Here is a 25,289-nt window from a genome sequence, read left to right on the forward strand (position 1 = left end):
AATCCCGTGAAGCGCCTCGAGACGTCTCGGCGACACTGTAAAGGGGTTGTGTCAAACGCAGCAATCGTTGTTATTTACCAAAATCTCTGGTCTGTCTCTCGTTTAAATGATAACAATCCTATCCTTGTCGGGAGGACAACCCGAGGTGCTGTGGGATTGACGGTAGAGTGCGGCCAATTCTTTTTGCGCACGGGCGTACAACCTGGGACTGTGTGCGCGGGAGCAGGGAAGGTGAGTTGCAGAGTCATGGGCGGAGGGGGTGGGAGGTGCGGTTGGGGGTGTGGAGGGAGGCGGAATCCAGTTACCTGTCAAATCGATTGGGCTACGTTTGCTGGGAGTCAGACCAGTGGGAGACAACACCCTTGTGTTGCCTAACGAGGTGCAGACGAGAGCAAATTAATGTCTCTCTCTCTCTCTCTCTCTGTGGTATAGCACGTTGTAGAGTTCACCTGACTCCTTGATCGTAAACCCGGTGGGATCTGCCGTAAGACCCTCTGCCTCCTCTCCCACCCACCCACCCACCCAGCGGTCGACTGACTCCCCGAACCATGTTACTGGGTAAGTTGATTTGATCTGCAGTCGTGTTAGCAAACACAGGACTGTTGGGCAGTCGCAGGGACTTTATTGTGGCTCTCTCTCTCCCTCTCTCTATCCTGTATACACACTCACACCTCTACACTCACATACACACATACATACACACACTGCTCTACACACACTAATACGCACACACACACACACACCCCTCTTACACAACGTGAAGTGTTTTGAGACGTCCTCCCAATGTCAAAGGCACTGTATAATAATAATAATAATAATAATCTTTGCACTGGATTCGATATCACACCTTATCGCGTCGTCGAGAACGTCTCAAAGCGCTTCTCGGGACCACACTGTGAACTGTAGTGAGTGTGCGCGTAGTTTGGGGGCGAAACCCGGCAGCCAATTGCCCCCAGCGACGTCCCCCACAAACAGCCGTGGAGCGAGCGACCAATTTTATCTGGGGGAGAGAGAGAGAGAGAGAGAGAGAGAGAGAGACATTTCCTTCTCTTTTCGGGAGATCTTTAACGTCCACCTGAGCAGGGCACAGCCGGGGGTGGTTGGGGGGGGGGGCGGTGAGGTTTAACGTCTCACCCGAAGCATTTGGGTGGGGGGGGGTGGGAATTATCGTCCGGGGCATCTGACGATGGTCATGACCCAGCAGTTGCCGTAATCGCTCTGTACTGTCAAAGCTGCTGCCCCCCCCCCACAGCCTCTCCCCCCACAACCCCCCCCCACCCCACTCTCCCCCTGAGTTTCCGAGCTGAGGCTGGGAACAGAGAAGGGAAGCCTGAGGGTACGTTCCAGACCACGGCAGAAATGCCTTTGTTTCAGGTGTTAGCTGGGAGGCACAGAGAGAGAGAGACAGTGTGCGCGAGGGGTAGGAGGGAACGTGTCGCGCTGCGGAGGATCTTTCTGGGGACGTCGCTGTTCTTGTTTGGGTTTCCAGCTGCGTCCCCCGGACTGCCCCGTTTCGGGCCGAGCGAGAAAATAATCTGCCCCCCCCCCCCCCCCCCCCCCCCGTGGCGTAGCGGTTAGAGCTCTCCCCTTGCTCTCCTCTCAAGGGAGTTCGATTCCCTAGCGGGGTGGGGGAGGGGGGGGTGCAACGTTAAGCAGGTTTCACTCCACCCCCCCCACTACCAGACTCCCCCACCCACACACCCCCGCCACTCCTCCCCCCCCCCACACCACCACCACTCTCAAGCGCTCTGGGGCGCTATCCTGCGTGCGGAAAGCGCTGTGTTAATGCAAGTTGTGCTTCTTAATAATAATAATAATTATTCCCCCGGGTTGGACCCGGCGCCTGATCGCGTCTGAGATTCACGGGGTAGACTGTAAAGCGTAGCGACTGTGGTTTCCTCTTGTGTTGCAGGGGGTGCGAATGGCTTCGGGGGGCTCCAGGCTCTGGTGCCGACACCCCCCAGACTGCTGCGGTCGTTGCTGGACGTGAAGCCCCTCATCTCCTTCCATTTCGATACAACCTCCGCCCCAGTCCAGCTCTTCCCAAACTTCAGCGCAGTGAGTATTCCCCCAAGACCTGCCCCCACCCCCGACTCACTCAACCTCAAACTCTACCCGGCTCTACCAACTGCAAGGACTATTATTATTATTGATCTTGTTCTTCCTTCCTTTACAGTTGGAGCCGGTGCAGAAGGCCATCATCAGCCACACGTTCGGAGTTCCTTTCAGCCCCAGGAAGAAACAGGCCATTTCCTGTCATGTCTGCCAACTGCGCTTCAATTCCCAGGTCAGGTCAGGTCCTGGGCACAAAGTGACTGTGAGACAGGAAGTGTCAGTGGGTCAAGGACAGACAGTGGCCGTGGGTCGGGGACAGGCAGTGAGGTGGAGGGGGCGAGGAGGTCATTTATTTTCCTGGATGTTGTGTGTTACAGAACCAAGCCGAGTCTCACTACAGAGGCAACAAACATGCCAGGAAGGTCAAGGGACTGGAGTCGAATAAGATGAAGCCCATCACAGCTGATCACCGGGGCAGTGACCAGTCCATTACCCCAAACCCCATCTCCAAAACAGCCGGGACCACTGAGCAACGCACCGACACCAACACCACCACCAACAACACACCAGGTTAGGCCACTCTCTCTGCTTCCTGACTCTACCTTAATGTATGGAGTAATAACACTCCTAGTTAATAACTAGTAATAACACTCCTAGTTAATAAGCAGTAATAATACTCTCGAGCTGATGTGCAAAGCGCAAAATCCGAGTTAATTTGGCTGCCGTGTTTCGTCCACAAAACACACGTCACTACACTTCGCAGTCTATCCTGTGATGCGCTTTGAGACGTCACGAAGACTTGTGATAAGGCGCTGTATCAACACAGGGATTATTATGATGATGATGATTAATTGGGTATCTCCCTCTGGCAGCACCTGGTTCCTTGGTGGTTGGACCAAAGTATCTCTCTGCTTCTTCTCCCCTGATCCCGGCCGACCCCCAGTGGGTTCCGGCCTCATCCTGGACTCCGGAGCCCCAGACCAGCTCCCCATCCCGGGCATGTCCGAGAGTCTCACCGTGGATACCGGGACCTGCCGTGAGCCCGAGGAGGACAAGGCGAAGAGGTTGCTTTACTGCTCGCTCTGCAAAGTCGTGGTGAACTCACGCTCACAGCTACAAGCTCACAACACCGGTGAGCAACCAACCTCTGTCTCTCTCTCTCTCTTTCTCTTGTAGTCTCGAGGACATGATATGAAACGCGAGGATTATTATTATTATCAGGCGCTCTGGGGCGCTGTTCTGCCTGAGGGGAGCTGTGTAAAAACGCTGGTTGTTGTGGTTGTAATAATAATAAATAATCTTAATAAATCGGTCGCTCGACCCACGGCTGTTTGTGGGGGACGTCGCTGGGCCCAATCGGCTGCTGCGTTTCGCCCACAAAATACACAGTCACTACACTTGACAGTGTGTTCTGCGAAGCGCTTTGAGACTTGACAGTGTGTCCTGCGAAGCGCTTTGAGACGTCTCGAAGACATGATGAGGCGCTGTATCAAACGCGAAGATTTATTACTGTTGATGTTGTATTGTAATCACTTGTGGATTTTTTTGCCCATTTCAACTCAGGCACCAAACACAAGGCCTTGGTGGAAGCCCACAGTGGGGCAGGTCCTATAAAGGTCTACCCCAGGTCCAGCCGGAAGGTCAAAGCTCAGACCATCTTGGCTTGTGGTTTACAGGAGAAGAACTTCCATTGCCAGCTGTGTGACGTTCGCGTCCACTCCGATCTGCAGCTCAAGCAGGTGAACGAAGAGCTCGAGTTGCCAGCTCGCCCCGACTCTAGGCTGTAACGTCCCCGTAGCTCAGGGGTTGGCGAGAGAGAGGACCCGGGTTCGATTCCCGGGCGGGTCAGGTCAGGGCGAAACCTTAGGCAAGTTTCCTTACGCCCCACAAACACCCACCCACTCGCTCGCGCGCGCACACACAGAAACAGAGGAACACACCCACACACACAGACACAGAGAAACACACTCACACACACACACACACACACACACACACAGACACAGAGGAACACACACACTCACACACACACACACACAGACACACACACTCACACGCCTCTGTTTCAGTAGGTAAGTAGGAACCCGGTTGCTGGTCGACTGGAGGATCACTTTCTGCTCCACCATCAGCCACAACACCCTGTCACTCTCTCCCTCAATCCCTCCTCCTCGCCCCCCCCCCACCCCCTCCTTCCCCATCTTCAGGTCATGCTTGAAGACCTTCCTCTTCGACCCACAGTGCCTAAAGGTCACCTCCCCCCTCCCCCCGGTTGCCTGCACCGCAACCCCCTCTTTGCCCGTTTCCAGATCACGAGTGAAGACCTTCCTATTCGACCGCGTTTATGGTCACGAGTGATCGGCGCTGCGTAAATGCGAGTTGTTGTTGTTGTTTTTCAGCACATTTCCAGCAGGAAACACAAGGAGAGAGTCGGAAGGAAGACTTCGAGGTCCAAGTACAATCCCTACAGCAAACAGCACAGACACATCGCAACACCAGTGAGTCCGTCTGCCCCTCTGTCTATCTGTCTGTCCCTCTGTCTTTCTGTCTGTCCCTCTGTCTGTCTCTGTCTGTCTGTCTGTCTGTGGGACTGATTATCCTTCTTATTTTTTTCCGCCGTCCTTCAGATGAGTCGTTAAACCTCTCTCCCCCTCCCCGTCTGTGCCCTGTTGAGGCGAACGTTTCTCCGCTCCGGCCCGGTTGGGAAAGAGAAGGGAGTTTCTCTCTCTCTCTCTCTCTCTGGCTCAGTATCCTGCCCCCCCGCAACCCCCACCCAAATAAAATCGGTCACTCACTCCACGACTGTCTGTGGGGGACGTCGCTGGGCGCAATCGGCTGCCGCGTTTCACCCACAAAACACACAGTCACTACCCTTTGCAGTGTATCCCACGAAGCGCTTTGAGGCGGCAAATACAAGTTGTTGTCGTGTTTTGTTCTTGTTTCGTCTTTGGTCCAACCCGTGACTTTGGGTCTTCTCTTCCTCTCTCTCTCTCTCTCTCTTACAGAGGACGCAACTCGGACTGACAAAGGAGCTCCCGAAGCCGGGCGGGGGATTGCTTCCCATTCCCTCTGGGTTTACTCCCCCCACGCTGTCCGCTCTCTGCCCCCCCTCCCCCTCCTCCTCCTCCTCGCTGTCTCTCCACCCCTTAAACTCGACCATTGTGGCAGCGACAGCCTTGACCCGAGCTCTCCTCCGATCTGCCCTGAGTCCCGCCCACACGTCCTTCCCCCCTATCCTCTTCGCCCCATATTAACGGGGATTGGGGGTGACGGGGAGGAGGTGGAGGGGGGGGTGAGGAAGTCGGGGGGAGGGGGTGTCTGCTAACCTGATGACTCCCGAACCTGACTTCTTCCGTTTCGAACAATGAACTTCAGACAAAGACCTCTGCGATGTTACGGCAGTCAAGGAGGAATATTATTATTATTATTATTATAAATGACATTAGATTATTATTATTATTATTATTGGTAGCGTCCCTGTAGCTCAGGGGTTGGACCCCTCGCAGGCGAGAGGAGCCGGGTTCGAGTCCCAGATGGGAGAGGGTGAAAGACACAGTCAATTGGCTTTACAGCGTATCCCGCGAAGCGCTTTGAGACGTCTCAACGACGCGATGAGGCTCTGTATCAAAAGCCAGGATTATTATTAATATAATAATTGGGCTGTTCAGGCGGACGTTAAAGATCTCGCGACGCTATTCAAAAAGAGAAGGGAGTTTGTCCTGATCGACAAGTCGCCAAAATAAAATTGTCCCTCCAACTTCACGGCTATTTTGTTGGACACGTTTGTGTGTGTGTAAATTGGCTATGAAAGCACAGTCACTTCACGTTTCCGGTGTATCCCGTGAAGCGCTTTGAGACATCCCAAAGACACACACAGACACACACACACACACACACAGAGCGTCTCGATGCCCTGCGAGAGACAGTCTCGGTAAACGTTGGGGCCTTAAAGCTTCCCTTCCACCCTCTCTTCCCCCCGTGCCCCCCCCGGCCCCCCGCCCAGCTGCCTTGGGGGGAGGGGAAAAGTGGTGGGGGGGGGGGGAAGAGAAGGTCGTTGCGATCAGTACAGTTTGAAGCCTCAGTATAATGGGACTCCATCGGTTTGCCCGGCTCTTGCTCTCTCTAACAACCCCCCACGGCAGCCTCAGCTCAGCTCCCAGTGCCACGTACCAGGTTGGCATCAGCTGCCCTCCTCACCAACAGCTGTGCCAGTGATGCCTTGCTCCATCCATCGGGGTCTCAGTTTCACAGCTCCTGTAGTGTGGGGGGGGGGGGGGGGGGAGAGAGTGGGAGGGGGGGTGAGGGGGGGGAGAGAGAGTGGGGGGGGAGAGAGAGAGGTGGGGGGGGAGAGAGAGGGGGGGGGGGAAGAGAGAGGGGGTGGGGGGGAGAGAGAGGAGGTGGGGGGGGAAAGAGAGAGTTGGGGGGGAGAGAGAGAGGGGGTGGGGGGGAAAGAGAGAGTTGGGGGGGAGAGAGAGAGGGGGTGGGGGGGGAATGGCAGGAACGCAAACCTCAGCCAAGACAGTGAGAGTCCTCTCCTTTCTAAGAGAGAGAGAGAGAGAGAGAGTGAGATGGAGGCACCGATAATACACATACAGAGCGCACGGCTCGTACACGGCAGCGCTGTAGTGCTGTGGTTGGAGCCCTCACCTCCATAGCGAGGGGTCCCGAGGCCAATCCCCGGCCACCGTGACAGCTCAGGCACGTTTTCTTGACGCCACACACATACACTGGAGTATGTAGCTCAGTGTGGAGTCCTGTAGCTCAGTGGTAAGAGCACTCGCTTTGCAATCGAGAGACCTGAGTTCAATTCCAGGCAGAGGGCGAAACCTCGGGCAAGTTTCCTTACTCCACACAGAGCCTAATAATAATCCTCCAAAACCAAAAACAATAATAAATTGGTCATTTTCAATCTACGACTGTTTTGTTGGGGACATTGCTGTGCGCAATTGGCCGCCGCGTTCGCCCACAAATATACAGTCAATTCACTTTACAGTGTGTTCTGTGAAGCGCTTTGGGACGTCCACCCGACGTGAAAAGCGCTATATCAAATGCAAGGATTATTATTATTATTATTATTATTATTACACTCACATACACACACACACTCGCACACGTACTCACACACACACACGCACGCACTCACACGCACGCTCACACACACACGCACCCACTCACACACACACACACGCACAGACGCACTCTCACACGCACTCACACACACACACGCTCACACACACACGCACCCACTCACACACACACACACTCGCACAGACGCACTCACACACACATGCACTCACACACACGCACTCACACACACACACTCGCACAGACGCACTCACACACACATGCACTCACACACTCGCACACGCACTCACACACACACACACACACACGCACCCACTCACACACTTGCACACGCACTCACACACACACTCGCACAGACGCACTCACACACATACACACACACACACATGCACTCACACAGACACACGTGTGCCTGTGTTTGCTCAGCAGTGAGTAGGGATCCGGTTGTTACTTGATTCGCGGATTGCTTTACGGGGCTTTAATTATCCCTTTTTTTTAAAAAAAACACACAATACCAATAATAAATTTGGTCACTCAAACCCCGAGTGTTTGTGGGGACGTCGCTGCGCGCAATCGGCTGCCGCTTTTCACCCACAAAACACACAGTCACTACACTTTACAAACAAGAGCTTTGAGACATCTCGGCGATGTGCTGAGGCGCTTATTATTATTATTACTACATTATCACTACATTATTACTGTCATGTTATTACTATTATATTATAACTTTATTATTACTATTATTACTCTATTATTACTATTATATTATTATTACTACTATTATATTATTACTACTATTATATTATTACTACTATTATTACTACATTATTACTACTGTATTATTACTATTGTTACTACATTCAGCGCCTTGGGACGTCCTCCTGACGTGAAAGGCGCTTTATAAATGGAATCTTGTTGTTGTTGTTGTACATTGTTACTGATATTATTATTACTATTACTATTACTGTGGCGTAATGCTCCGCCACTGTCTAAGCGCTCCGGGACGCTGCGCCGCGTGAGGGAAGGGAACGCTGTGTAAGTGCAAGTTGTTGGACGCTGAACGACTGGTTGGACGGTGAGTGAGTGGTTCAGAGATTTAACTGATTAACGAGCAAATGGCTGTGTCTGATTCCTCGGTGGTCGGTGAGCAGCTGAAGGTGGTTCACTGCCCTTGCGATCGGAAGAGAGAGAGGGAGGGAGGGAGAGAGAGAGAGAGAGAGAGGGAGGGAGGGAGAGAAAGAGAAAAAAAAACAGAAAACGAGTGGTCTTTAAAGCCACACATCCTCCGGGGAAACACCAGTGAGAAGTGACCCTCCTATGGCTCTCCATTTCGAGACGATGATGGAGTATAAGGCGATGTATTCCTACGAGAAGCGATTGGATAGCTTCAGAGAGTGGCCGTTCACCGAGCGCTGCCTGAGCACTCCGGAGAACGTGAGTGAGTTCTGATCGGGAGCGGAAATCGCCTCGAAAACCTCTTTGAGCGTCACGATAGGAAAGGACGGCCTTTCCAGCCCACAACCGTAGGCGGTCGCTGCGCTTTACGGCGTATGCTGCCCGAGCGCTTTTCAGACGTCTCGAAGACTTGATAGGGCGCTGTGTCACAGGCGCAGAGACCAATTAATGGTGAAATTCACTGCTCTCTTCAAGTGACCTCTTGTGATGTCTCACAATGTCTTAAGTGTTAAGACTCCTATTTTCTTCTCTCTTACTGTGTGTATATTTATACATATACATATATATATGACTCTCTCTGTGTCTCTCTGACTCTGTCTCTCGCTCTCCCTCTCTGTCTGTCTCTCCCTCTCTCTGTCTCTCCCTCTCTCGGACTCTCTCTGTGTCCCCTCTCTCTGTCTCTCCCTCTCTCTGTCTCTCCCTCTCTCTGACTCTCTCTGTCTCTCCCTCTCCCTCTCTCTGACTCTCTCTGGCTCTCTGTCTCCCTCTCTCTCTGACTCTCCCTCTCTCTGTCTCTCCCTCTCTGACTCTCTCTGTCTCTCCCTCTCTCTGTCTCTCCCTCTCTCTGCTCTCCCTCTCTGACTCTCTCTGTCTCTCCCTCTCTGACTCTCTCTGTCTCCCCCTCTCTGACTCTCTCTGTCTCTCCATCTCTCCCTCTCTCTGACTCTCTCTGTCTCTCCCTCTCCCTCTCTCTGACTCTCCCTCTCTCTGACTCTCTCTGTCGCTCTCTCCCTCTCTCTGTCTCTCCCTCTCTCTGACTCTCTCTGTCGCTCTCTCCCTCTCTCTCCCTCTCTCTGTCTCTCCCTCTCTCTGACTCTCTCTGTCGCTCTCTCTCTGTCTCTCTCCCCCTGTAGATGGCCAAGGCCGGCTTTATCCACTTTCCTGGTCCCAATAACCCCGATGTGGTGATCTGCTTTTTCTGTCTGAAGGAACTGGACAACTGGGAACCTGAGGATGACCCCTGGTTTGTGCTATTTGTATCTGGAGTCGGGGGGAGAGAGAAAGAGAGAGTGTGTGTGTGTTGTATGTATGTTGTGCGTGTGCTGTGCGTGTTCGTATGTGTGTAAACTATCCCTTTGAGTTTAGAGGGTTGAGGGGGAATCTGATTGAGAATTCTAAAACGCTAAAGGGATTCGAGAGGGCGGCTACAGGGAAACTGCGGGGTGGGGTGGGGGCGAATCCAGAACGAGGTGGGGCATCAGGTTATAATTAGAGACGGCCCATTTAGGAGGGAAACCAGGGGAGTTGGTTCGCTCTCTCGCCCCCCCCCCACCCCAAAAGGCTATGGATTCCGGGTGGATCCATTCACATTGTCCAGACTGAGGTGGCGGGATTATTTGTCTGGTCAGGGGATCGAGGGATACGGGGCGACGATGAGGTACAGATCAGCCGTGGTCTTATAGAATGGCGGAACAGGCTCCAGGGGCTGAATGGCCTCTTCCTGTAATATCCATGAGATGTTATGATCTGAAAGGCTGGGGGTGGAAGCAGATTCAAGAGGCGCTTTCAAAAGGGAATTGGATAGGGACTTAAAAAAGGGCTTTGGGGGGTAAGAGCGGGGGAGTGAGTGGGAATAGTTGGGGTAAGAGCGAATGGGACTAGTTGGTGGCTCTTTCAAAGAGCTGGCACAGGCCCAATGGGCTGAATGGCCTCCTTCTGTGCTGTAAGATTCTATGTGCGTTTTGCCCACAAAACACACAGTCACTGCACTCTACAGTGTATCCTGAGAAGCGCTTTGAGACGTCTCGACGATGCGATAAGGCGCTGTATCAAACGCAAGGATCATTATTATTCTAACTTGTCTCTTTCTCCCCCCTTCCCCCACCCCCCACCCCCCCAAAAAAAAAAACACTTCAGGAAAGAACATCAGAGCCACTCTCCAAACTGTGGGTTTCTGGCCCTGAAGAGCGATGTGGATGATATCACTGTGGAAGAATTCTTAAAGTTGGAGATGGAAAGACTAAAAATTTATATGGTAAACACTGGGGGCAGTGACTGCAGGTTTTTGTGCGCGTGTGCGTGTTTTTGTTTGCGTGTTCACTTGCACGCCTCCGTTTGCCTAACAGGAAGTTGGGACCCGCTTGTTAGTCGATTGGCAGATCACTTTTCCGGGGGTAGTAATCCCTGAGAGAAGACGATAATAATTTGGTCGCTCAGTCCCGCGGCTGTTTGTGGGGGACGCTGCTGTGTGCGATTGGCTGCCCGCAAAATACACAGCCACTACACTCACTTTATGGTGTATTCCGAGAAGCGCTTTGAGACGTCTCGAAGACGTGATAAGGCGCTGTACGGAATGCAAGTGTTATTATTATTAATGGGGAAAGAGCGGGGGGGGGTGGGAGTAATTTGGTGGGGCTCTTCCAAAGAGCCTGCACAGGCACGATGGGCCGAACGGCCTCCTCCTGCGCTGCAATATGATGATAATAATCATAAAAATATTAATAATAATCCTTGCATTTGATATAGCGGCGCCGTACAAATGGTGCGTTCAGTGATTCTAAGCTCCGTGTTGATTGCGGTGATCTTTTGTAGAGGAAAGTGGCGTCCGATCGAATGAGCCGTTTCAAGATAGAGATTGAGAGAGCAAGAAAGAGGATAGTGGAAGATCTGTCCTCCAGTCACGTGTAAGAAGAGACTACCCAACGAGGCTTCTAAATCTTCCCTTCGCGTCGCTCCTCGAGAATGAGTATTCCTAAATAAAAAAAAATCCTTTCAATTTTTAAAAACAATAAATATGCAGAGCTTTAATGGGTTTTTTTTTTAACAAAAAAAAGCACAGGCACGTTCACGAGGTTGGTTCGCTTGGAGAAGACCCTTTGGTCCATTCGATCTCATCCCTCCTTCCATCCAACAGCCTGAAATGGCCCCAAGGTGACGTGTTTGGCCACAGAATATCTGCCCGACCTGAGCCTGATACTCTCCGGAATTAGGTAAGCAAGATGCATCCCTCTGGGGAGAGAGAGAGAGAGAGAGAGCGTATTCCATTCCAACAACCTATCGCAGGGATTTCCGTGTGTAGTTGGGAGGCCTGGAATTCCCAGTTGGGTTTGGAGACTCTTAAGCATGTCTTCGAGATGTCTTCCTGGTGTGAAAGGTGCCGTATAAAGCCACTCTGCTGCCATCCGGCCACCGGGTGGACAGCGGGACACAGACGTAATAATTCCCTGATGCATCGCCTTATGTCTTTGAGACGTGATAAGGCGCTGTATCAAATGCAAGTATTATTTTTAATTATTATTAATGGGTATTGTGTCTCTCTCCTCCCCCTCTCTCTCTTCCTCTCCCCCTCTCCCCCTCTCTCTCTCTCTCTCCCTCTCTCTCTCTCTGAGAACAAGTGATTAAAGATTAGTTTCCGGAGAGGATCTGCAATTGAAATGCTGAGTGTGTGGTGGAGAGACGGGGTGATTATACATACCTGCCTCGAGTCTGATTGGGAAACTTTAAGCCCCCGTCAGGATCAGTTAATCTCTCAATCCAACAGTGAGCGAATGTGCATTGCGGAGCGCCTTGAAGAGAGCCACAGGACCCGGGTTCGATTCCCGGGCGGGTCGGGGCGAAACCTTAGGCAAGTTTCCTTACTCACCCCCCCCACCCCACACACACACACACACACACACACCACGCTGTGAGACGTCTCAACGGACGTGAATTGACTGTATTTTGTGGGCGAAACGTGGCAGCCAACGGCGCACGGCAGCGTCCCCACAAACAGCCGTGGATTGAACGGGAGGGCACCCACCCAGCATTGAGATATCCCCACCCCCACCCCACCGACCCCACCCACACCGCAACCCAAATAAGATAAGCGAGCATGAGCAGGAAGCAAAAGAAAAGTCAAAATGCCTTTGGAGTTTTGATCCCATCTTTAATTGCAGTTAAACATCAGTTTTAAAAAAAATGTCGTTAATCTCTTCGGTGTCGTATATATATATATATATGTTAAAAAAATTATTGAACAACTTACAAAAGGTAAGTTGTTGTCGTGCCCGGTCTCCTTCAGGTCCCCCCCGCACTTCCCGCCCCACCATCAGCGAGTGGGCATCCAGCATCTCTGCTGCCCCCCATCACCCTCTGGGACTCTATCCCCCATTCCCACCCACCTCCCTTGCCTCCTTCAAGTCCCGTCAAAGGCCTTTGCCTTCAGCCACCCTCCCACCCCTCGAATAAAGACCCCCACCCCCCTGCCCTCCTCCCCTCCTGACCCCAACTCCCAGCTCGGGTCCAAAATAACCCCCCAAAATAAACCCACGCCCTGGGACGTCTTCGTCATATACAAACGCAATGTGTTGTCGTCGTAGCAGTTCATGTGTGGAACACGGTGTTGAGCTGTGAGCTCAGCAGATGGTGGGGGTGAGGGTGGGGATGGGGGTGAGGGTGAGGGGGGTACGGGTCAAAGGAAGTCACCAAGTTTTCCGAGTGGATCTGGTATCGGTTGATTCCCGCGGGGAACACAGGGCCTTGACCTTGGGGTCCGTGGAGGGTGGCCGAGGGATAGTGAGACCCGAGGCCGTAGGGTTTATCCATCTCCCCAGCCCTGGCCTCCTGCTTCAGGGAGAAGTTCCCACTGATGCTCAGAGCTGGACTCAAGGCGTCCTTGTACGTTGGCGTTGCTGGAGGGTGGGGTGAGCTGGGACAATCTGCCGATCGGGCCTCGAATAAAGGTTCCACCAACGGTCTATAGCTGTGAGGCTTGGCGTGCAGGAAATGAGATGGGTCCAGGCTGCCGTAGACTGGGCTGGGGAGTCCTGGGGTGGGGTAGTCGAAGGAATTAACGGAGCCAATGGCCTCGCAAGGCTCAGACCCCTCCTCTTCTGGTCTCTCCAGCATAAAGGCTTGGGGATTGATCTGCAGGCAACCTGCGACCAAATTGGTGGTGGGTTGAGATAGGCCTTTGCAGAGCATCTGGACGAAGGCTTTGGACTCGGGGCTTTTCCCAGTCTGGAGGATCTCCGAGAGAGTCCAGATGTAATTGCTGGCGAGCCTCAGCGTCTCAATCTTGGACAGCTTCTGGGTTTTGGAGTAACAGGGCATGACTTTCCGCAAGTTGTCCAGTGCTGCATTGAGTCCGTGCATCCGGCTCCGTTCTCTCGCGTTGGCTTTCAGTCTCCGCGCTTTGAACCTCTCCACCCTCGCCTTGGTCACCTTCCTCTTCTTAGGACCTCGCCTCGTGGGCTTGGGCCCATCCTCCTCCTCCTCCTCCTCCTCTTCCTCCTCCTCCTCCCCCCCCACCTCGTACTCTCCCTTGTCGCTTCCTTCCTCCTCTTGTTCTCCTTCCTCCTCCTCACCTTTGCTCAGACTGTCCAGCGTGTCTCCCTGTCTCGTTTCGTCCTGCGAACTCGCGCTCTCCTCCAGGAAGTTCCTCAGTGTCATCTCCGTGGGTTTGCTGTAGGTCTTTGTCATGGCGATGGTCTGAGCAAAACAGCAGCAACAACTCGTGCTTAATAATAATAATAATAAGATCAAAATAATAATAATAATAATCCCGGCATTCGACCCGGCGCTCGATCACGTCTTCGAGACGCCTCAAAGCGCTTCACGGGATACACCGCAAAGTGCAGTGACTGTGTGTTTTGCCCAGCGACGGCCCCACAAACAGCCGCGGTTTGAGCGACCATTTTGTTTCTAAAAGGGGATTATCACCCCCCGGGAAAGGTATCCCCCAATCGGCTAAGAAACCGGGTTCCTACTGACTGCTGGTAAACCGAGGCGCGCGCGCGCGTGTGTGTGTGTGGAGTAAGGAACTTGCCCAATGTTTCGCCCGGGAATCGAACCCGGGTCCTCTCTCGCTTGCGAGGCGAGGGCGCTAACCACCGAGCTCCGGGGTGGGGGGGACCTCTATTGTTAGGAAAGTGGGGGAAGGTCGCTGGCAATTGGAATAAATCCTTGAGCGCAGATTGAACACACAGTCTGCATCTCCTCGTTTATCAGCTTATAGTATTTTCTAATCTGTCCGTTCAGCCTGAAAATCCATCTCTTCTGACTGCGCAGACGCTTCCCCTTTAATTCCAGAAATGGACTGTAATCCATTTCGACGGATTCCCACGTCCCCCTCTCTCTCCCCTCTCTCTCCCCTCTCTCTCCCCCTCTCTCTCCCCCTCTCTCTCTCCCCCTCTCTCTCCCTCTCTCTCCCTCTCTCTCTCTCTCTACGGCAAAGTTTGCGATTGTGAAATAATAATAAGCGGTAAATAATAATAACAATACTACTCCTGGCGTTCGATTCAGCCCCTCATCGCGTCTTCGAGACGCCTCGAAGCGCCTCGCGGGACACTCCGCCAAACGCATTGACTCGTGCGCTTCCCGGGCGTAACGCGGATGACCTCTTACGCGAGAGAGAGAGAGAGAGAGAATGTGGGGGGAAAAATGCAATAAAATGATTTATGAAACATTACGCGGGAGTCCTGTGTCGCAGGGGTTAGAGACCTCTCGCCTCACAAGCGAGAGGACCCCGGGGTTCGATTCCCGGGCGGGTCAGGACGGGGCGAAATGTTGGGCGACTTTCCTTACTCCCCACACACACACACACACACACACACGCACACACACGCGCGCGGATCGCTTTTCCAGGGGTAATAATCCCTTCCCCCCCCAAAAAAAACGAACGATAATAATAATTGGGTCACTCCATCCACGGCTGTTCGTGAGCCACACTGCCGGGCGCAGTCGGCTGCCGCCTTTCGCCCAGAAAGTACGCAGTCACTACACTTTACGGTACATATTCTGTGGATTGAGGGCGGGAGGCAAATAGAACAGGGAACAAACTTTGGAAAATACTTTACCCGGTCAGAAGCGATTGCAATCAACTCTTAAAGAGCATCCATTGAGGTTGGGTTCAGTGATGGGCTCACCGCGCTCTCTGGCTCTCCGTCTCTCTCTCTCTCTCTCTCTCTCGCTGTATCTCTGTCACTCACTCTGTCTCTCTCGTTCTGTCTCTCACTCGCTTTGTCTCTCTCTGTCTCTCTCTCTCTCTCTCTCGCTCTCTCTCGCTGTCTCCCCCTTATCCCCCTCTCCCTCTCTCCCGCTCCAGCCCTGTGTCTGATTAGTGGGCAGTTCAGCACCGATGGCTGGAGAGCTACTGACCATCTGTGTGGTTCCAAAGACACGTGTGCTGTTGGCAGACTTGCTATCGAGGGCTGCTGTACTCCTGCGTGTGTGTGTGTGTGTGTGTGTGGTGGCGGAGGGGAGGGGGGGGGAGAGAGAGGGGGGAGTGGGGGGGGTGGGAAGCTGAGCAGAGGTCCATCTGTCGCATGTATAAACCTCCCAGAGGAAGACTGTGTGCTCGGTGTCCGCAGACCAGCCCTCCTGCCCTCTAATCTGCCCATTCAGTTGGAAAATCCACTCGGTTTAATTAGATTTCCTCGTTCGACTCAAACCGTCGTGAGAGCAACAATAACAATACGAATCCTCGCGTTGGCTCTCAGGGCCCTGTGTCCCATCGTCGGGACGTCTCAACGCGCTTCGCAGCATATGCCGTAAAGTGTAGTGACTTTGTGTATTTGATATCCAGGGTTTCGCCCACAGAACACACGGTCACTACACTTTACAGCGAATCCCGGGAAGCGCTTTGAGACGCCTCAAAGACCTGATGAGGCGCCGGATCAAACGCCAGGATTATTATTGTTGTTGTTGTTATTATTATATGACATTTAATATAAACGATGCCTTTTCCTGCTGTTATGACAGTAACGGTAAATGTTCCTGTGGTGGGTGGGGGGGGGGGGGGGGGGTAGGAGGGTGGGAGGCGGTGGGGGGGGCGGTGGGTTGTGTACATGTAATTACCGCTGTGTTGGAAGCTTGGGAGAGGATTTCAAAGCTTTAAGAGACAATTTCAACTCTTTTTTTCTTAAGCAGATTATTGTCCCCTGAACGAGGCGACACACTTTATATACAGCCTTGGGAGCACACGCGTGTGTGCGTTTGTGTGTGTATGCGAGTATGTGTGTGTGTACGTGAGTGAGTGTGTATGTATGTGTGTATATACGTGTATGTGTGAGAGTGTGTTTGTGTGTATGTGTGTACACGTGTGTGTGAGTGTGATTGTGCGTATATGTGTGTGTGAGTGAGTGTGCTTGTGTGTGTGTGTGTGTGTACATGTGTGAGCGTGCGTACATGTGTGCGTGTGAGTGAGTGTGTGTGTGTGTGTGTATATATGTGAGTGTGCTTGTGTGTGTGTGTGTGTACATGTGTGAGTGTGCGTACATGTGTGCGTGTGAGTGAGTGTGTGTGTGTGTGTGTATATATGTGTGTGTGTGAGTGAGTGAGTGTGTATATGTGTGTGTACCAGAATAAACCGATCGATTAGCGGAGGCTCATGTGTTGAGGGGAAAAGGCAGAACAAAAACTGGGAAAGAGAGGAACGTAGGAAGGAATCGTGTTAGAGAGAGAGAGAGAGTACAGAGGGAAGAACGAGTTGTTTCAGACAGAAACACTGCACATCTCCTCAGATTAGAGCCACATTTCCGAGCGGAACCTTTTATTCCGGGACCCGTCAGAAATCCTAAACCCAGAGATGTAAAACCCACACGGCTCAGATATCGCAATCCCATTTTGCGAAGTAAATTAAAATGATTGAATATGTTTTTTTTAACACAGACACACGGACATACACATAGACAGACAGACACACACACACACAGACAGACACACAGATAGACAGACACACACAGACACAGACAGACACATAGATAGACAGACACACACACACACAGACAGACACACAGATAGACAGACACACACACACAGACACACAGACAGACAGACGCACACACACAGACACACAGATAGGCAGACAGACACACAGATAGACACACAGATAGACAGACACACACATACATAGACACACACAGATAGACAGACACAGACACACACAGATAGACACACAGACAGACACACACAGACACACAGACAGACAGACACACAGACAGACACACACACAGACAGACAGACACACAGACAGACACACACACAGACAGACACACACACATTTGAAGGCTTTGGAGCTCAATTTGCCCCTTTATCTTTGTGTCTCTAAACCTTTCCCTTTTTTCCTCCACACTACGGCTCCGCCGCCCTAACTTGCATTTATAACTCCGACTCCTGATAACAATCGCGGAGTTTGACACAGCGCCTTATCACGTCTTCGAGAACGTCTCAAAGCGCTTCGCAGGACAGGATACGCTGTAAAGTGTTAGCGACTGTGCGTTTTGCAATGATGAGCAGAGAGGGTAAGGTGGAGGGAATTATTTTTATTTATTCCCTGGGGGGGGGGGGGCGATAGCTGGGATACAGAACGCCTCACTCTCAGGGAGACCTGGGATAAGCTGAAGCCACGTATTTCTTCCCGTTGCCGTACGAGGTCTTGGACCAGGTGTAGGTCTGGATTTCCACCTCAGTGCCTCCCAAACGTACGCGACACCTGCAGGGAGATCGGGGTAGGACGCGAAAGGTTACCGATAATAATAATATTATCAATGATGATATTAGCGCTGATAATATTGATAGTAATTAGTAATAATCCTCGCGTTTGATACAGCGCCTGATCACGTCTTCGAGAGGTCTCAAAGCGCTTCCCGGGATACGCTGTGAAGTGAATTGACTGTATATTTTGTGGGCGAAACGCGGCAGCCGATCTGTTTTGAGGGATTATTATCCCCGGAAAGCGATCCGCCAATCGACTAACAACCGGGTTCCTACTTACTGCTGATAAACAGAGGCGCGCACGTGTGCTAATCGATCGGTAACCACTGAGCTACAGGAATTACTCCACAATTGCTGCTTCGTTGCTGATACTCACACTCCGTCCGGCTTTGCGATGAAACACAGAGTATAAATGGCAAAGTCAAACTCTGGGCTGGAGCCGACGAATTCAGAACCAACTTCCTTGAAGTAACCGTTCCAGTCAAACTGCATCCCGAGGATATCCGGATAACCGGTCATCTGAGGGAACAGCCGTGGATTGAGTGAGAATTTTGCGCGTCCGCGCGCGCGTGTGCGTGTGCGTGTGTGTGTGGAGGAAGAAAACTTGCCCAACATTTCGCCCTGACCTCTCCCGCCCGGGAATCGGACCCGGGTCCTCTGGCTTGCGAGGCCGAGGGGGGCTCTAACCCCTGAGCCGCAGGAGAACTCCTGCATCTATTAACTTTTCTGGCCAAAGATGTGGCTTTGAAGCGCTGCTGGCTGTCAGATGTGCCAGGGATGGGGCAGTGGCACAGATGTGGTCGCAGAGATCTCTCTGCCAACGATGCCCGGCCAGGCTGCTGTGACAGTGGCGGTGGTTGGGTGGGGGGGGGGGGGGGATAATTAGCGGAGGGGTTGGGGGAGAGAGTTCAAAAGCTTCGGGGCGTAATGGCTGAAAGTGCGGAGGTGGAGCGGAGGGGATTGAGTTAACGACTTTCTATTGGGGGCTGTTTGGGTTTCTTTTTTTGTGTGTGACTCGTTTGAAGGAGGGAGCTGGAAAAAAAAAGGTTCGACCTGGCGCCTCGCAAGCGAGAGAACCCGAGTTCATTGACTCCCTCCCTCCCTCCCTCACCCGGGCTCCGCCACCGTTAAACGGTCCGAGACACTGCCCCCCCCCCCCCCACCCCCCCCGTGAAGTGCCCTGTGTCGTCGTTGTTGTGGTGGCGGTGGTTTTTCCTCACGGGATTGTTGAAGTTGTGGCTGTAATAGTTGAGCTCTCCTCGCTTCTCCGCCAGGTAGAACTGGATCCAGTTGTGGAATCCACTCACGATCCCTTTTTTCACCTCACCTGTGGCCAAAGGAACGTGTGGTATTAGGGGCAGAGGAACGGGAGAGAGAGAGAGAGAGAGAGAGAGAGACTTGTCCCTGGGGTCAAGGAGTCATTCCACTCAACTCCCGCTAACCCTACAATACGGTCACTACACTTTACGGTGTATCCTGTGAAGCGCTTTGAGACGCTCTCGATGACCTGATAAGGCGCCGTATCCAATGCCAGGATTATTATTATACCGTTAACGTCACTGTTGCTGTCAGACGGTGGAGTGTCGGGTGTTTGCGTTTGGCTGTTATTTTATAATAATGAATAATAATAATAAATCGGCCACTTCAACCCACGGCTGTTTGTGGGGACGTCGCTGTGCGCAATTGGCTGCCCACAAAATATACAGTCACTGCACTTTGCAGCGTATCCCGTGAAGCGCTTTGAGACGTCTCGAAGACATAATAAGGCGCCGGGTCAAATGTGAGGATTATTATTATTCCTTATTAATATTGGCAGGTGATGGAGTGCTGTGTGTGTGTGTGTGTTGTGGGCAGGGGGAGAGGGTATCCCAAGGGGATTATAAGGGTTATTATCGTTATTATTACTGTGTTGAAGTCGTGAATTACCCAGGAATATGTGCTCAAAGCCGCTGGAATCTTGGGCGCCATAGGCTCGAGAGTACAGTCCAAACCACATCTTCTTAAGGTCCTCTTTAAACTCCTCCACAGTCTTGTACTTCTCTGAGTGGCAGAAACACGGCATAACAACAGGAAAAGCGATCCGCCGAGCGATTAACGACCGAGTTCCTACTGACTGCTGGTAAACAGAGGTCTGTGTGTGTCTGTGTCGGTGTGTGGGAGGGAGTAAGGAAACTTACCTAAGGTTTCGCCCCGACCTGACCCGCCCGGGTATCGAACCCGGGTCCTCTCGCTCGCGAGACGAGGGGTCTAACCCCTGAGCTACGGGACTCCAGGAGGATTGATAGGTATGTGTGTGACACTGTGTGTGTTTGTAACACTGTGCGTGTGTTGATGAGAGTGTATGTATTAGTGTGTGAGTGTGTGTGTGTGCGCGCGTGTGTATGTGTATGTGTTAGTGTGTGTGAATGTATGAGTGTGTGTGTGTGTATTTGTGTGTGTATATTAGTGTGTGTGTGTATGAGTGTGTGTGCGAGTATGTGTATGTATTCGTGTGTGTATGTATTAGTGTGTGAGTGTGCATGTGTATGTATTCGTGTGTGTGTATGTATGTATGAGTGTGTGTGTGTGTATTAGTGTGTGTGTGTATTAGTGTGTGTATGTATGTATGAGTGTGTGTGTGTGTGTATTAGTGTGTGTATGTATGAGTGTGTGTGTGTATGTATGTATGAGTGTGTGTGTGTGTGTGTGTGTGTATTTGTGTGTGTGTGTGTGTGTGTGTATGAGTGTGTGTGAGTGTGTGTATGACACTATGTGCGAGGGACACCGTTGCCTGTGCTTTCCCAGCGCAGACGCTTACTCTTGGAGTGCAGGAAGCTGTACAGTTCCTCCATGATGGGTGTCTCCATGATGGCTGTCAGGAAGTTGTCTTGTTCCATTATCTGCTCCGGGGTGAATTCCTCGTCCTCGCCAGTCATCCACTGGTAATTGTTGAGCAGAGAGATGAAGGCAGCGTACGTGGGTCTGGAGAAGAGAACTTCCTCATTCACGTAGGAATAAAACCTGGAAGGGAGACGGAGAGAGGTGTATATTACACAGCGCCTTTCATGTTGGGAGGTTGTCGAGAGAGAGAGAGAGAGAGAGATGGGGGAGAAAGAGGTGGGGGAGAAAGATGGGTTGAGAGCGAGAGATGCGGGAGAGAGACACACACACACGGTAGACAAATAGGGAGAGACAGAAAGAGAGAGGGTAGAGAGACAGAGACAAGGGCGGGAAGGTCAAGAGACAGAGAGACATCCAGACAGATAGAGAGAGACAGAGAAAGGGTAGATATAGAGAGAGAGGGGGTAGACAGACAGAGACAGAGCAACAGATAGATAGACAGACAGAGAGAGACAGAGCGAGGGTAGAGATAGAAGGAGACAGACAGAGAGACAACAGAGAGAGAAAGACGGAGACAGAGAGACAGACACTGTCAGAGACAGACAGAGAGAGACAGAGAGAGGGTAGACGTAGAGAGAGATATAGAGACACAGAGAGCGTAGACAGACAGACAGACAGACAGACAGACAGACAGACAGAGGGAGACAGAGGGAGGGTAGAGAGATGGACTGCGTGGCCAGGACACTGACCTCTCTGGAGAGTAATCGACTTGGCCATCGGTCTGCGAGTTGTCGATCAGGCGCTGGGGGTTGATTTGGAGCTCAGACGCTGTGGGTTTGTTGACGTCCTTTAAGTAGAGTCTCTCAGACACACTCCGGGTCTCGGCATCAGTGATGGGCTCTGCGTGAGGAGTGGGATCAGGGTCAGTAACACCTGGGGTCGGGCACCTGGATTAGCTCCCGGAGCAGAACAGGAACACCCCCACCCCCTCACCCACCTCGCCCCCAACCCAACCCTGGCACACAGACACACACATGCACACACACACGTGTACAGACACCCAGACACGCACGCGCACAGACACGCGCGCGCACAAACAAAGAAGCGCACACACGCGTGCACACACACACACGCACACACACGCGTGACTTCGCTTACACCGGGTTCACTCACCCCCACAGATCAGGGTATAATCCTCACAGCAGTTGTTGTATCTGCTACACTTTGAGTTGCAGTGACAAAGGTCGTTGGGGTTGTACGATTCCCCGCATCTTCCCTCGCACGAGAGCTCGGCTGTGAGAGGTCGAGAGGAGAGAGAGCGAGCGTGAGCGGGTGTGAGAGGAGAGAGAGCGTGAGTGTGCGCGCGAGGAGAGAGCCCGAGCGGGCGTGACGGGGTGAGGCGAGAGAGTGCGAGCGGGCGTGAGCGAGTATGAGTGTGAGAGCGTGAGCGGGTGTGCGTGGGCGAGAGGAGAGAGTGCGAGCGGGTGTGCGAGGAGAGAGAGAGAGAGAGAGAGTGCGCGCGGGTGTGCGAGGAGAGAGAGAGAGAGTGCGAGCGGGTGTGCGAGGAGAGAGAGAGAGAGTGCGAGCGGTGGATTGAGTGACCGAATCATTATTAATCATTTATTTTTAGTTCCCAATTGTTGGTGTCATCGGGTCGATCTGACCTTGGCTTAAAACATGTCCATTTCTCACGTTGTGCGCCAGGAATCTCGCCACGTCACAGGTTCTCTCTCTCACCCCCACCCTCTGGAACTCCATCCCACAGTCCCTCCGCCTCACCCCCCTCCCCTCGCCCCCCCCAACCACCCAACCCCCTCACCCCCTCTCTTCCCCCTTCAACCTCCTCTTCCACCAACCGCCCCTTCGGTCACCCTTCCACGGGAAGATAACATGGGAAGGGGCGGTTGGTCGGAGAGGAGGGTCTTGAGCCGGGTTTTGGAGGAGGCGAGGGAGGGAGGGAGGGAGGGAGGGAGGGAGGGAGGGGGGAGGGGGAGGGAGGGAGGGGGTGAGGGATGGCCTCACAGTGTGACCTTGCTTACACAAGGGATAAATGAGCCATTTCATCCAGAAAACTGGTGTGAATGGGATTTGCAGACCACTGAACTGAACGGGAACGATCCCGAAATTCCCTTCGGAACAGTAGCTATTGTCTGGGAACCGCCAGCGGTGGGGACCAACGCCGACACAAACTCTTATCGCGTACCCCGCTACCGGAAGAATTTATCAGCGCGATCGCCGATGAATTCATCCGATAATAAATAACTGATGAGTGGATTGGAGCGGAATCGACTCGCGATAAAGCGCTTTGAGGCGTCTCAACCAATTAAATTAATGAGCAGCCGATTCATCAATCGCTCACTTAAATTCACTAAATAATTGATCACTTGCCGCCAGATAAAACAGTGGCGGCAAGTGTCGCCTTTGCAATGCACAGTCGCTCCACTTTAGGGTACGTGCCCCGGGTCCCGCGAAGCCCTTTGAGACGTCTCCACGACGCTGCATCAAGCGCCAGGACCTTTGCCGTCACGGCCGCACGATTCGCGCGGGTCGGGCGCTTAACGGGTGAGCTATTACCGCGCGAGAAGGACGAGCCGAGAGAGAGAGAGAGAGAGAGAGAGACGCACTCACAGTAACCGACGTGCCTCGCCGTCGCGCTGCAGAGGAGCAGGGTGAGGAGAGCTGCCGGCTTCATTGCAGTGACGTGCTTCAACACCCAACAGGACCGCCCGCCCGCACCGACTGCCCACCCCCTCGCCTCCTGCAGACTCTCCTATGTACTGGGCTCGCGAGCCAATCAGCAGGTCAGCAGTTTGTGGGATCGTTGCCCTCTAACGCGGTGGTTTGTGCGAACATCAGGAAAGTATCCCAGGAGGAAGCTGATAACCATCGTAATAATCATAATTAATAATCAATGATTAATAATAATTAACGATTAATCATAGTACGACTTGCACTTGAGGGTTATTGCCTCTCATCGCGTCGTTGAGACGTCTCAAAGACTTTCGCAGAATGTACCGTCAAGTGTAGTGACTGTGTATTTTTGGGGGTGGGGGGGGGGCAAAACTGATTTCACACGCTGGGGGGGTTTATCAGTTTTTTGGCCGCGGATGTTGTTTTTGATGGAAAAATATTTTTCCAAACCCCCTTTGCACCAACCTCCCCCCCTCCCCCACCTCCCCCCACCTCCCCCCACCCCCCCACCCCCACACACTCCCTCCCCGCACTGTTTCACGTCAATGGACGTGTAATCTGTCAAACACGAGGTCTAAGTTGGACCTTGAGAATGTCCCACCTCTGAGGTTGAAGGCCAATTGCAGGATTCCTGTGAAGAAAAGAAAACAGCCGGAGCAGGTGATTGGTAATATAATAATAATCACCATCAGAGTCATCAGAATAATCCTCACATGTAACATAGAGCCTTACAGACGCCTCAAAGCGCCTCACAGGATATACTGTAAAGTGGATTGACTGTGAAGAGCTTTGAGACGTCTCAACGAGTTGATAACTTTACAAAAGGGAATTGGATAGGGAATAAATGTGTAGGGCTGCAGGAAAGAGCGGGGGGGAGTGAGAGGGACCAGTTGGGGTAAGAGCGGGGGGGAGTGAGTGGGACTAGTTGGTGGCTCTTCCGAAGAGCGGCACAGGGCCCGATGGGCCGAATGGCCTCCTTCTGTGCTGTAAGATTCTATGATCCTTCGATAAAAAGCCTCGTGTCAAACGGAAGGATTGTTCTGATCGCCGTACGATATTTCCTGTGAAGCGCTTTGAGATATTCGCCTGACGTGACAGAGGCAAAGATTATTATTGTTGTTGTTGTTGTTATTATTGTTATTATTATTCTGTAATTATTATCCTGTAATAATTCTGTGCTGGTGACCGTGTTTCTGGTTGATATTTCGGTGGCAAGTCTTTACGGCAGCAATAAGGTGGGAGTTGGTAACGCACACACAAACACATACAGAAACACACACACACACACACAAACACACACACACACAAACACACAAACACACACACACACGCAAACACACACGCGAACGCATACACACCCACAAAAGGAGACAAAACAGGATCCTATTGACTCCCAACTCCGGTAACAAGTGGAAACATTGAGTGGAGCCCAATCTCACCGCTGGTGATCGCACGGAGAGAGAGATAGTGAGAGAGAGAGAGAGAGCGCGCGCGGGACTGACGTCTTTGACGCGTTTCCTGTGGTTTAAACGCGTTCTTGGGCTCGATCAGCGAGCGAGAGCGAGCGAGAGCGAGAGAGAGAGACACACCGACGCCAAGTTCTCAGAAACGTTGGCGGGCGACCGTTGATTGTGAGTCAGTCTCTAAACTGCTCCAACCAGCCCCGACCCACAGGAAGTGGGTTGGCAGTTTCCGTCGAGCCTCGCGATTTCCGGGTTGGTTCCCAGCCAGAGAGAGAGAGAGAGAGAGAGAGACGGGGCGGTGAGGTGGGG

The 25,289-nt window shown here is 52.4% G+C and overlaps 4 protein-coding genes across 4 annotated transcripts; 2 read left to right on the forward strand and 2 right to left on the reverse strand.

The window, feature by feature from the left end:
- Positions 1 to 548: 548 nt before the first annotated feature.
- On the forward strand, positions 549 to 4,691 carry LOC103172334 (zinc finger protein 385B-like). The gene is made up of 8 exons (XM_042344164.1): positions 549 to 558; positions 1,913 to 2,058; positions 2,177 to 2,287; positions 2,433 to 2,625; positions 2,999 to 3,187; positions 3,619 to 3,794; positions 4,452 to 4,550; positions 4,680 to 4,691. Exons 1-8 carry the CDS (start codon positions 549 to 551, stop codon positions 4,689 to 4,691), a joined length of 936 nt encoding a protein of 311 aa, XP_042200098.1.
- Positions 4,692 to 8,487: 3,796 nt separating this feature from the next.
- LOC121850909 (baculoviral IAP repeat-containing protein 5.1-B-like) lies at positions 8,488 to 11,220 on the forward strand. The gene is made up of 4 exons (XM_042344165.1): positions 8,488 to 8,571; positions 9,447 to 9,556; positions 10,450 to 10,567; positions 11,125 to 11,220. Exons 1-4 carry the CDS (start codon positions 8,494 to 8,496, stop codon positions 11,218 to 11,220), a joined length of 402 nt encoding a protein of 133 aa, XP_042200099.1. The 5' UTR covers positions 8,488 to 8,493.
- A 1,674-nt stretch (positions 11,221 to 12,894) lies between these two features.
- LOC103173529 (neurogenic differentiation factor 4-like) lies at positions 12,895 to 13,992 on the reverse strand. The gene has a single exon (XM_007886134.2). It carries the CDS (start codon positions 13,990 to 13,992, stop codon positions 12,895 to 12,897), a length of 1,098 nt encoding a protein of 365 aa, XP_007884325.2.
- A 3,827-nt stretch (positions 13,993 to 17,819) lies between these two features.
- On the reverse strand, positions 17,820 to 25,261 carry endou (endonuclease, polyU-specific). Its single transcript, XM_042344391.1, has 10 exons — positions 24,876 to 25,261; positions 24,119 to 24,148; positions 23,455 to 23,702; positions 22,000 to 22,119; positions 21,576 to 21,726; positions 20,804 to 21,006; positions 19,933 to 20,046; positions 19,227 to 19,333; positions 18,383 to 18,525; positions 17,820 to 18,004 (listed from the first exon to the last, which is right to left on the reverse strand). Exons 3-10 carry the CDS (start codon positions 23,516 to 23,518, stop codon positions 17,890 to 17,892), a joined length of 1,017 nt encoding a protein of 338 aa, XP_042200325.1. The 5' UTR covers positions 23,519 to 23,702; positions 24,119 to 24,148; positions 24,876 to 25,261; the 3' UTR covers positions 17,820 to 17,889.
- Positions 25,262 to 25,289: the final 28 nt, after the last annotated feature.

The sequence above is a fragment of the Callorhinchus milii genome, unplaced genomic scaffold (genome assembly GCF_018977255.1).
Source record: "Callorhinchus milii isolate IMCB2004 unplaced genomic scaffold, IMCB_Cmil_1.0 Scaffold27, whole genome shotgun sequence".
NCBI lineage: Eukaryota > Metazoa > Chordata > Chondrichthyes > Chimaeriformes > Callorhinchidae > Callorhinchus > Callorhinchus milii.